Genomic DNA, 13,260 nt, shown 5'->3' with positions numbered 1-13,260 from the left:
GTACAAATAGACCTTCCTCTGATAAGGGTACCTTATCAGAGTAGCCTTGAAAGTGCAAGTTTCAAGAATGCACAAAAACTTTCTTGAATAGAAAAAGTAAATCTCTTAAGCTTAAGTACACCACAAAGTTCCTTGACTATCATTAGCCTTTAACTCCCACAGTCTCTTCAGGTTTGGTTTTTTTTTTTTTTTTGTGAAGCTCGTACCTATTACAGTAACAATGAATGACTGATGACACCAATTTCACACTTTTGGAGCTCTCACTAAATTCATTCTGGGAAATCTGACAGCATTCTGCTACTTTGCTCTTATGGGATGCCAGAGATACACAAAGTTCTTAGCTGAATGCTTAACAAAACACTGTGTGCACTTCTTGTTCTGGGAATATTGAGGATAAAAGGAGTAAATAAGAATAGCTGAAAAGAAAGTAGCTACAGTCTATCACTTCAGTCAACTTCTCTCCCACAAGGATGAGTGGACACAGTTTGTTCCTTTATTTTTATGGTGGGGTGGGGTTGAACAGGCATATGAAAGTAATAATAAAACTTTTAAGTACTTTGAGTATATATTTCACTAGTTGTCATAAGGGTCTGAGATAAAGGCATTCAGGCATTGGTCAAAAAGCTGAGAAGAAAGAACAGGTCCTTTCTTGATAACACCATATGTTGGTGTTGGTTATTGCTGCTGCCCCATAAGTATGTTCATTTTTATATTCAGGCATATGTAGATATATAAGCTGTACATTGCATATGTGTATCCTTTTGTAACAATTTAATGTACCCTTAGTGAACTGCAAGTCTTCAAGTCTTAGTAAATATTTGCCAAGTACAATATGTCAGCTGTACCTGTGTGGGCTGGAGGGACAGAAAATGGACTTTGTCCCTACAGTTTACAGAATTGTTCTGGGATTCAAAAAACAAAATTTTCTGCCTATTACTTTGGTTCATCACAAGAATTTAGGTAGTGGCTTCAGTGATGGTCTGCTGTCAGGATTTAAAAAAATAATTTTTAGGAAAATGTAGCCCCCTGCCCTAACTATACTGACTAGTGGGTGCTAATTGTGATAAAAACATTGCAAAGAAGAATTGTAAGGTTCAGATACACCTCCAAGAGCATAAAGTAACTTGCACAGAGATGGGAATAGCTGAATGACAAGGGAAGGAGTGAATAATGGCATGAGGACAAATAAGGTGCTATTTAAATGTTGTGCATTCACAAGTAACTCAAAGTACTGTTTCTTGCTTCCCAGTGTAAAAAAGACTTGAATGCTATGAATTAATGAACTTGCTTCTCCTTTAAAGGATATCTTGCTTCATTTTATTTTCTCTGTGTTGGCTCCCAGCGGATGGAGTTCAGCCATTAGTGTGCAGGCCTTGTGGGAAAACTTCCTGGGGTTTTTTTAAAGAACACAGGAGGAAGGGAAAGTCAGGAGATGAAGACTAACAGAAGGTCACTTCAGAAAACCTAATTCATTCTAGCTAAACCCAAAATGGCCACCACATCCCAGTGTGTTCAGTATTTGCAAGTGATGGAAGTTCTAGATTGCTGAACGCTTCCAATTTGAACGGCAAACAAATGTACAGTGATTGTGTATTGTACACACACAAACGTGGTAATTCTGGCTCCTCTTGAAGACACACAGAGAGTGTGGCCAGAGTTTGCCTGTCACAGCTCAGTGTCTTCCTACAAACATGTTCACCTGCTGCCTGTGAAAGTAAACTGTCATGGCCTGGCAGGGATTGGCTCTTTTAAGAGGATTATTTTTCCCCTCTTCTCTCTCATGCATGCCACACACAGTAATTTAGCTTAACTGGTAGGTCTGAATTTTTTGCTTTGCCTAATCTGAGTTGTAAACAGCTCTTGCTTTCATCTGCAGCTCTGCACCATTATTTTACCTTTCTTCCAATGTGTCCAGGCTGCTGAGTCTCTTCTCTCAGGCCATGGCTTTTGTACTTCTGCTCTCATAAGTCATCACCTGGGGAACAATATTTACATTCCTGAATTACTCACCCAAAATAGGAAATTGGGTGGAAACAGTCTGTCCTACATAACTTCCATTGCTTCCTGGTTTGGGTGGGAGAGGAAGTGGGAGTACTGAAACACTGCTAAAGAGACTGTTCTCATGGTATTGATGACCTCAATGAAGTAGTCAGTGGAATTCAGAATTGAAAAGAAATAAAATGGACCTACTTTTTCTTAATTCAAGCCATGAAATGGGTAATTTGAAAATACTGTCTGTTCCTAAAAGAAATTTGTAACTTTAAATAGAATTTGACAAGATTCTTTGAAAGTTAAAAATGAGCAAACACTTAGCAGAGCACTTGAGAGATGACTTGGTATCTTCCCCGTAATACAAACTGTGCAGAACACACAGCATAGGGAAAACTTTCTTACACTTATGCAATGCCAGAAATTCAGTATGATGCTGATGCCATATCCAGTCTCCTGTGCTACATCTGTGCACCACTGAAAACAGGAGCTTTTAGCAGAAATGCTGAACTAATCATCCAGTTTAAAAAATGGAGGGTTTTCCTGCTCACTTACACTCCAACTTGAGAATTAATGATCTTGGGTAGACTAGATAGGGGAGACTTTCATACAGGGTTTTAAAGTAGTTGAATATCCTTATAATTTGGTAATAATTTTGTGGTTTCTTACTATTTCTTGAAAAATATTAAAGTTTGTAATTTTTATTTAAATATGTTTATGGTAATTGTCACTTCTTTAAAATATCCAAGTTTTCAACTTTGTGTTTATCTCTTAAAATCAGTATGTGTTAAAGTACAAAATCTTGTATTAAAGTTCTACTTACTTTTTTATTACCTTGGCAAAAAAAAAAATTTGCTCTTAACAAGGTGTTTTCTATTACATTGTTCTACAATTTCTTGTAGTCTGCAGAGAAAGTGATATTGCCTCCTAGCCTATGCCACCCCTCAAAAAAAAAATCATTTATTCAAAAGTAAGCATTCTCCTAAATGTCACTTATAAACAAGGCAGATTTTTGAACACTCTCGATGTGTAATGGTTCTGGGATAGCTGGTTTTCAGATTGCATTTATCTCACTTGTGAGTGTATGGCAAAGAATACACTGAGTGGTACACTGAGCCTGCATGACAAGAGGCATTTCTTCTAATAATCATGGATCAGTTGTTCTAGTTGTAGCTGAGGTAAGACTTCATGCTACTGTAAGAAATTCTGGTTTCTAAGAAATTACAGTCTAAAAATGCTAATTCTTCAAGTCATACTTGCATTGCCATTTGCAGGATGTGTTTTTTTCAAGCCCTTTAAATGCATCCATCACCTTTTGGAGCTCATATGTTGCAACCATAAGCTAGAGGCTTTTCTCTGAAATCTTACATAATTATGTAAACTTACTTGGTTTGGAAACAAGGCTGTCTAATGAAGTATCAATTCTGTATTTCAGACATGCAAGAAAGCATTTCAGTCAGGCTGAGGGAAGTCAGCTGGATGAGGTTCGACAAGTGATGGGAATGTTGGCCTTTCCTTCAGACACTCACATCTCGCCCTATAAGGTAACATCCTGCTTGAAATGCAGGGGTACAACAGACTAATAAAACAGATGTTGCAGGTTTTTTCGTTACAGGAAAATGCATTGATAATAAGATAAATGTTGTTCTAATTTTACTTTCTGAAATACACCTTTGTAATCATTCTCCATTTCAATAGCCAGTCCTTGCCTGTACATTAATCCAGTTGGGATGTGTTGTTGCAGTTGAATTTTAATAGTAACACAGATTCACACTGAGCTGGGCTTACCACAGACCCAGCTCTAAAGATCTGTGGGGCTGGAAGCACAATATATAAATAAACAGCAAGATGCAGAAGATGGAGAAGAACAACCTTAAAAAGGAGACAGTTTTGCTCAATATATGAGACTGTGGCCTTAATACACCAGCAGCAATTCTTAATTCTACTTCTCACATTACCTTTGTTGCGGTGGTTGGGCTGAAGAAAGAAAAGATGATTTCAGTGATCTGAAAGCTCTATTTTTGATCCTTAAAATAAATGTTCATTTATTTGGATTATGCAAATTAATGCAGATATTAGTGATAATAGTTGCATCTAAATTTGAATCAAGCAAAATTCATAAGTAGATACTGTTTCTACAGACTGAGTTCTGTGGTCATCTGCTAATTAGCTTCTTATTAACTTGGCTCTGGAGGCAGAAGGTAGAGAAGAGTTGAGCTGGCAGAGCAAGACAAGAATTCCATGAAAAGCCAAGTCAGTATGTGGCAGTGCCAGTTTTTTAAACATGTTTTTTAAACAGTCGATGATGAAATTAATGGTTTAACAAAACATACAAAAAAAACCTCTGGAACCAACAACCCACTGAATTAACGTGAATTTCTTTGCTATTCCCAGAGTCCTAGAAGGATCCTGGTATTTTGCATTATACATTTGATGTGAGTTAAAAGCATAAATGATCAATGTGTTAGAAGAGTGGATGTAAGAGCTTATCATTGTTTTAGTAGCTAGGAAGAAATAGGCAGGAAATAAAAATCCTATATTTTGTTCTGAGGGCTTGTTTGGGTGGAATGTTTAGATGAGGGAGAGAGAAGAGAAAAGCTGAGGTGGTTTCACATTCAACCATACAATTAGAAGACATTCCCTACTACTTATGGATCTGACTTAGTTTATGGAAGTTATGTTTTAGATTCTTTAATAATTACTTAGACTAACAGAATCACAGAGTGCATGTTTGTTTGGAAGTACCTTTAGTATGCTGACTAGGAATTCAGTGCATAAGTGGCTTCTTAAAATGCCTTTAAGTAAGTTACTTTTAAATCTGTGAAAAAGTTGGTCAGATCATATCTCTAATTAACTGATTTTTATTCATCCAAGGGAAGAAGCATCTTCTATAACTAATGAATACAGCTTTCTCCAGCTTACTGTCCTCTTTCAGGACTGTAAGAAAAGCATTTAATGTTGTGGCAAAACAAGCTGTGCTCTTTTGATACCCTTTGAAGAAGCTTACATAGCTGTGGCTTCCACTAGACCAGATTTCTCAGAGCCCAGTACAGCCTGGCCTTGAACATTCAAATCACTGAATTGTTAAGGTTGGAAAAGTCCTCTGAGATCATCAAGTCCAACCATCAACCCAGCACCATCACTAAACCTCATCCTCAGCTAACATACCCACATGTTTTCTGAACACTTCCAGGGATGGTGACTTCACCAGTACCCTGAGCAGCCTGTTTCAATGCTTGACAACCCTTTAAGTGAAGAATTTTTTCCTAATATCCAACCTAAACCTCTCCTGGTGCAACTTGAGGCTGTTTTCTCTCATCCTGTCACTTGTTATCTGGAGGAAAAGACCAACCCTGGCTATAACCTCCTGTCAGGGAATTGCAGAGAGTGAGAAGGTCTCCCCTGAGCCCGCTTTTCTCCAGGCTGAACACCCCCAGCTCCCTCAGCCTCTCCTCATAGGACTTGTGCTCCAGACTCTTCCCCAGCTTCGTTGCCCTTCTGGACACTCTCCAGCACCTCAATGTTCTTCTCAAAGTGAGGGGCCCAAAACTGCACCCAGGATTCAAGGTGCAGCCTCACCAGTGCCCAGCACAGGGATAGCTTCCCTGGGCAGCCTGGCCCAGTGCCTCACCACTCTCAAGTAAAGAATTTCTTCCTAATATCTCATCTAACCTGCCCTCTTTTAGTTTAAAGCCATTCCCCCTTGTCATGTCACTCCATGCCCCTGTCAAAAGTCCCTCTTCAGATCTCTTGTAGCCCCTTTAGGGACTGGAAGGTGCTGTAAGGTCTCCCCAGGTTGTTTCGTCGAGTTGTCTCAAAGTGTAGCATGCACAGATGGCAATATGATAAATATAATATATGCTAACATATATATATATATATATGATCTGTATGATGAATACTATGTAAAGGTAAATAAACCAAAATGCAGGTAATGAGTGCAAAGGGGAAGGGGTGGTAGCAGAATAATTTATGTCTTTGCCTATGTAGATAACAAGTATATTTTCAAAGGGTCTTCACTTCTTACATGAGTCTCTCAGAGCATTACTTTTAGGGTTCAATATATTCTTGACCTGTGGGTTTAGTTTTCATTTCTGTGGAAAACAAACATCCCTTTAACTACTGTTCCCTGTCTTTTAGGTAACCAGCATTAAAGAATTTTGCCTTTAAATGTGTACTTATGTAAGCTTTCTCTAACCTGGAGCTGTGCCAGCTCTTCAAATTGAAATCTTGTTACAAAATTCTGTAGACGTTATATATATGTGGAACATTTCCACACAGTACTAATGTTGCTTCCTAAGCAGTCCAGTATTCTAGGAAACTAAAGGCAGGAAGTAACCTCACCAGGATTTACACACCTTAATTAGAACATTTGGTAGACGATGGAGATGGAATATTGCACCAGCTATTCTAAGTCATACTTGATTTACTAAAGTGGTGTTAAAAGGTACTTTCTGAACAAGTACATCCACTCTGTGCATTAATATGTACACTTCTGCTTTGTGGTGGGTTTGGTCTAGTGAGTTTTGCACAATTTGTCACTCCCAGGCTTTTGCCCCCCCCCCCCCCCCCCGGGACAATTAAATTGAAAACAACTTATAGTTGTGTTGTTTTTCAACAGGATCTCTTGGACCCTGCTCGATGGAGAATGCTGATCCAACAGTTTAGATATGATAACTACAGACTACATCAGCTGGGAAACAATTCTGTTTTTACTATAACACTCCAGGCAGGCCTTTCAGCTATAAAAACACCGTATCCTTTAATGCAGATACTACTGGCAAGTGGAAAAAAAGCCTTTTGGGGTTGTTTTGTCCTATGGGTGCTTTTCAGAGAGCTCAAATAAGAAATGTGACACATATTTTTGCTCATTAGTTGTTTAAATGCAGTATAAATTGGTCTCTTAAATTAAGGGGAGATGTTAATGGTTTATTAAAAAAAAGGCACGCCCAAACAAATATTTTAAGGTCAAATCTGTGTTGTGTTTGGGTACTAGGCTGTCTTTGCATGGGCCTTAAGTTGGTGAACATACCTGAAAAAGTTAGTGAGCTGGGTCACAATTACTGGTTTTATGCACTTACACACAAATTTACTGGCCTGGTTTTATGTGAATATTCAAATATATTCTGCATCTTTTGAAACTTTGTTGAGTTTGCTGCACACTATGGTGTTTTGGAGAAGGACTGGTGCTGCTGGGGTGCTCATGTTCCTTGAAACAAAGCAAACCCTTGACTCTCCTATGGACACATTTAACTCGAGTTAAATGGCCCTGTGCATCCTGTGACCTGGGCTCTATTGGCACAGCTGATGATCTTTCAATGACATACATTGGGAAACTAATTGTCTTTCCATTCTGGCAACTGTTCCCTAACTTGCTGCTAACAGACAGTGTTATAAAGAGGATGGGAGCTCAAAAAACCCCGACTGCCCTGTGTGTAGCAAATCCCTGAACAAGCTGGCTCAGCCTCTGCCTATGGCACATTGTGCCAACTCCCGACTAGTCTGCAAGATTTCGGGCGATGTAATGAACGAAAATAATCCTCCTATGATGTTACCAAATGGATATGTCTATGGATACAATGTAAGTGTTGGAATCGGTGACTTACTGAGGTCTAAAATAGCAGTGGTTATAATAACTTTCTAGGTCAAACTAGGAGCTTGTAACTGTCAGGAAGCTAGGAAAATACTTTTTGTGGTAATTTCTTAAGCACTGTTTGTTTAGCTGCTTAAATTGGTCTTAAAGAAGCTGATGCCTGACTATATGAATTTATAACATGAAATCAGATGGCATTGGAAATCTTTCCCCCTGGAGAACGATAATGTAGAATAAGTTACATTTGGGGCAAAGATACTTTGACTGCAGACCACAACATTTTTTTAAATTAAAGGAAGTTTATTTCCTAAACAGTTCAATAATGCTGTGAGTTACTATTGTGAATATTATCTTCTGCTTTCGCTCTTTTTCAGTCTCTGCTTTCTATTCGTCAAGATGACAAAGTAATTTGCCCAAGAACCAAAGAAGTCTTCAACTTCTCACAAGCTGAGAAAGTCTACATCATGTAGGCCCGTAAAACACACGATGAAGTGCCGCTGGAATTTTGACACAGTGTATCTTGGCATACCCTGTAAAGGGGGGGGCCTTAATGTGTGGCAAAGAAGCAAAACCTGCCACCTTGGGGAGCAGACCTGTCGGTGGCATTGTTGTTTCTTGCGACCAAAGATCAATGAGCAACAATAAACACTCTTTAAAAAGTTAAAAAAAAAAAAAAAAGGAAAGAAAAAAAAAAAGAAGAGAGGAATTATGACTTAAGTTTGTACTTGAATTAAAAAAAGCAAACAAATTTTGATTGTTAAGGTTTTGTAACATAAGGTCAAAAATTGGACTCTTCTCAAAAGTACTTTCATCTTTTAAAGGATAACTTTCTTTAAAGATGGACACTTGCACTGGGGGAAAAGTTACAACAGATTTGAAATTAAATCCATTTTTCTTCCCTCTTTTTCACAATTGTCCAAGACCCTTTTGTTATCAAAGATCTCAGTACTACCAACATGTTCTCCTTTAAGCTCCTCTTTGCCTTCTTTATGATCCTCTCGTGAAGTAATCCTGAACATGAATGATGTAACTTATTTCCGTGGGAAGATATTTTTGATATCTTTGACACAAGACTGGCTTCTCTGGAGGATCAACTAGGGACTGGTTTGAAGGAGTATGAAGTCTTTTTCCAAACCCAAATATTTTAAGGAGGTTGCATAAGTATCAAGAGGAACTGAGAACATTTCAGGCAAAATCCAATGCTTGTTTAAATGTTCTTTTTCCAGTCTACCATAGTGTTAAAGTCCTTCTAAAGTTATTAGTTATGTGCATAGGGTTCAATATGAAATCATTAGTGCTACTGCCTTATTTCTTGCTTTGAGAATGTACTCACATGACAATGAGCTGGTATTCTTAAGTGTTGGGCGAAGTTTCTGAAGATGCCTTGCAGGATGATTACATAATTTTAGGGTCTAAATAGTATTCATTACTGAAACTAATAGTTCAATTTTAACAACTGCAGAACACATCCTTACGACTTTTCAAAAGAATTAAACCATTGTAGTTTAAACAAAACCATATTGTAGAGGTTTGTATTTAGCGCTTATTTTTGCATGTTGATGTTGATTAGCTAATAAAAGATTGTAAATGTAAAACATGTTAATAAAAATTGTTTTCCATTTCTTGATTATATAAAATTAGAAAGCTGTTTTGTGTTTAAATGTACAAGAAATTATCTCTCTTACAGGGGCCTCTCTTAAAAGGAGTGCAACTCCCAAGTGTTGATTTTCAGTGTTCTGCAAGAGTAAAAGAAACAAAACAAAAACACAACACAAACAAACAGACAAACAAAAAAAGGGCCATACAATAACCATAAATGTTGTTCTTCAGAGCATTTCAGTCAAATAACTATTTTTGGTTTAAACTTTTCATGTATGAACAGTATATTCCAGGGTTTTTTCTGTCTCTTCCCAGAAAACTGGCTAATGTCCTAGAGCCTTTCTGTTAATAAAATGTTGTGGGTGATGGTAGGTGTGGGTTTTGGTGTGTGACTGAGTGCTGTAAAGAATGCTAACAAAGCATAGTCGAGGGACCACAGCTTCTGTTCATGTTCAACACTGAGAGATCACAGATACATCTAAACTGCTTAGAACTGTAAATGCAGTGGGGTTTCCAGGGAGGTGTGTCTGAAAAGGTTCCATTTTCAGGAAGCATCACTGCTGATGCTTTGGGACAGGTATGTCTGGAGCACTGCAGAGCTGCCAGCTTGGCACAGGTCAGTGTTCCTGCACTTCCTCCTGGAAGGGTCTGTTTCTCTGTGTTTTCTCAAGTGACAGATTTAATGACTCCTTAGGAACAAAAGCAATGTGCCAAGAGTAAGTGGAGGCAGATAATGAGACAACTTACATCAGTAACTGGAATAATTTGCTATCAGTTAAGCAGTAACTGGTCTCTTCCTTTCTCAGGGGGCAAGAGTTGGAGCATCCTAAACTCATAAGGAGAGGGGGTGTCACCCTGGGGAGCAGTGTTACTCAAACCCAGGTGGAGCAGCATCTGCATTTCTTTGGGAGACCATTTGCAGCTTCACTGCAGAAGGGCAAGGTCAGCTTTGGGGATGGCAGCCTTGCTTCTCCCTGCTTTACAGAAATGCATAAAGGCCAAAGCAGGAAAGAAGCAATAGGTTTCTGTTGGCCCTGAGGGAATGTGTGGTAACTGCACGGCAATTGTAGGGCATGCAAGTTGTTGCTTTTGCTTCTCTAAGTACTGGTTAGGGCTGTGGTTTCCTGAGATTTCAGCCTTTTTTGATTTCTGTGGCCTGAGCAGAGTGGTGGTGAAATCCACATTCCAAAAAAAAACCCCAACTAGCTGGGAAGGGGAGGGGTGGAGAGCAGCTGTCCTGCAAGGAGGGCCTCCGTTTATGGGAGGTGTGATTCCAGAGGGCCAGGTGCCAGCGTGAGGACTCAGTCCCTGATGGTGTGTTATAAAGGAGGTGTTCCAGAAGGAGCGTAGGGGAGGTTCAGCTGTCTGTGAGCTATGATTGCTCACTTCAGAAATCTGCAGTCAGACAACCTTCTCTGACTGCAGACAGGCCTGTTTGAGACAGGCAGCTGTAGCCTCCTTCCTGGCCCCTCTGAACTGTGCCAGGCTGCTCCCAGGCTTGCTCTGGCATGGGTTTGGAAGCCTTCCAGCTGTATAAGGGTCAGAAATGGTGGCAGGGCTGGATTGCTTTGGTGCAGCCTGGAGCCCTGGTTTGCATTCCCTTTGTGCAGCCTTGAGCTCAGGATCCAGCAGAGGTGTCAGTTCACAGCTCATCTCACAGGTGGCTCCAGACATCAAACCAAGAGCAGCAGGTGGCTCAGAGTGAGTATAAAGTTATTTGAAATGGTAGAGGTTCACTAGTAAAGTGAAGGCTGTCTCCTCTCAAGGTCTGGCTGAGCTGGAAATGAACAATATCCTTCACTGTAATGTTTTTTTCAGTCTTGCCAGGCAATTAAACAAAATGAGACTTGAGGCTCTGGATTTTGGTTACAGTGTTCCTGTTTGAAGGCAACAGTTTTGTCCCGTCCGTGGTCAGGGCAGGTTCCTGTGATTTCCACAGTTACATGGGGGCTGAGAATTGCCTTAACCTTTCCTTCTGTTTGTTGTGGTCCAAACCCCTACTCTAAATGCTGAATGTTTTTCCAGTATTGTGAAAGGAGAGATACTGGTCACTGTTGGCAGTGCCATGGGTTTCTTTTGTACCTGTTTCAGCTTGAAGTGTTGCATTATCTTCCAGGCTGAGAAGGGTTCAAGATGCTGAGGTCACAACACTTTGTAAGTAGGAAGCAGTGGAGCTGATACCAAAACCAGGCAAAACATTTTGCAGGAAGCTTTAAAGACTGATGGACTGGTATGGTTTTGTTTGGGTTTTTTTTAATGTTAGCATGGCCTTTCCCGCTCATTAATAAAATTACTTCTGGGGGAAAAAAAAAATATTATTTGGGAGAGGAAGAATGAGAAAATTACAGCTGGAATTATGCCAAAAGGAAGCCTTTGACTATGCTTAATGGACCACTGTTCAGAAAAAAAAAGGGATACTTTGACTTTCTTTTTTTACAGCTTCAGATAGCTTGAGCAGAGTGTGCTGGGAGATGCACCAAACACTTTTATCGAGGATGCTTTGAGACCCACACTGTGACATTGTGCACTGAGTGTCCTGTAGCACGATAGAGAGGTCACCCGGTAAAAGAAAATGAGTATTTAAATATCTTCTGTCCTGTTTGTTTATGTTCCTTGATGAGGTATTCTGAATTTTTGCACCAAATAGACCCCAACCTAGATGAGCGTGATAGTTGATCAAGTCTGATCTTGTCTGACCCTTGAACAGATGAACTGCCAATAGTTTCTTCTAGTCACTGAATGCTATAGTAATTCTACAGTAATAGTATAATAGTAATGCTATAGTAATATATATATTATAAATATTGTTTTTTATATATATACTATATATATTTTTATATATAATAATAGCAATGCTATAGTAATTTCTGTTTGATGATGGGGGGTATCTGTGGGTCAGAGATTTCCCCTGGATCTCCCTGGCTTTCCCAAAGATTCAGTGTCTGGTTGGTTCTGCAATATGCATCAGCCATGCTGAAAGGCAGGATTTTATTAATTTAATCATTTATTTTAAAGACCTGACCCTCTTAGCTGAGCTCTGAGGAGTTTTCAGCAGCTCAGCTTTCTCTTAGTTTTAGGAAGAGATCTAAGATGGGCTGAGCTAGACAACAGAATCTCTTCTTACCTCTTTACTCATACATCTTATAGCCAGGTAGGTTCTGTAAGTGGAATTAAACATCTCTGGCACACAGTCAGGGGGAGAAAATTTGCCATCAAGGCCAGCATGAAGGAGGAAGAAGCTACAGTTTAGTTACTGTTGGATGTGAGGGCTGAAGAGGTTTTTGGCACAGGTGTAAAGCCAACACAAAGTAGTTCTATATTGCTGCCACCTTTTGTGAGAAGTTCAGTGTGTATCTGATCTAGACACTGCAAAAACCCCTCATCTAAAGAGATCTAGTCCTGACAGTTTGAACTGAAGCCCTAAGACTCTGTACGTGGAAGTTCTTAATATCAAAAATTAAATTAGTCCTCATTCCTCGCTGGGGACGAGTTGATTTCACTGAGGAGCTCACAGTTTTGAACAAGATATTTCAGACTCCACCATACAAAGCTGATATTTGAACGTGTAAAAATTGTCATGTAAAAATTAACATGTAAAAATAAACCAGAGGAAATCAGCTGTCACATAAGTAGCACCACAAGAAGAACAATAGGAAATAGCAGAACAACAAGACACAGGAAGGGCTGCTGAACAAGAAAAGCTGCTGGGTTTGACTCAGTAAAAATGAGATCAAGCAGCAGGGTAGAGTTAAGAAATCCCATCAGCCAGTTATCTTTCAAAGAGATTAAAATAACTTCAGCTTTTTAAAGTGCAAGTGTAAGAAGAAAAAATGAACATGAAAGCACTGTGTGATAGAGATCCAGACTTGATTACAAAACTGCACCCAGCACCTTGCTCCTAATAAAGACGGCAACGTGTGACATCGGTGGGCGGCGTGGAGCGGGAGATGCACTGAGAGAACCAGAAATAACTCAGCAACATGGAAGGGAAAAACATACTGCCCGGTTATAGAAACCAAGTGATCAGACTCCTGGGATTGTTGATTGTTCAGATCTAACAGAAAGAAGCCATTCCAGTA

General features: G+C 39.5%; 1 protein-coding gene across 7 annotated transcripts in view; it reads left to right on the top strand.

Annotated features, from left to right (window-relative positions):
• The window catches only part of MAEA (macrophage erythroblast attacher, E3 ubiquitin ligase), a 50,169-nt gene extending 40,990 nt beyond the window's left edge, over positions 1-9,179 (top strand). For all 7 annotated transcript variants that reach the window (XM_064653463.1, XM_064653468.1, XM_064653466.1 and 4 more), the window contains 4 exons: positions 3,425-3,533; positions 6,611-6,744; positions 7,375-7,570; positions 7,957-9,179. In XM_064653463.1, coding sequence (XP_064509533.1) covers positions 3,425-3,533; positions 6,611-6,744; positions 7,375-7,570; positions 7,957-8,052 — 535 coding nt within the window. In that variant the 3' untranslated portion in view covers positions 8,053-9,179. The remainder of the gene's footprint in view (positions 1-3,424; positions 3,534-6,610; positions 6,745-7,374; positions 7,571-7,956) is intronic.
• The last annotated feature ends 4,081 nt before the right edge of the window (positions 9,180-13,260 follow it).

This window comes from Pseudopipra pipra, chromosome 4 (assembly GCF_036250125.1).
Source record: "Pseudopipra pipra isolate bDixPip1 chromosome 4, bDixPip1.hap1, whole genome shotgun sequence".
Taxonomy (NCBI): Eukaryota; Metazoa; Chordata; class Aves; order Passeriformes; family Pipridae; genus Pseudopipra; species Pseudopipra pipra.
This window is presented reverse-complemented; position numbering and strand designations above follow the sequence as displayed.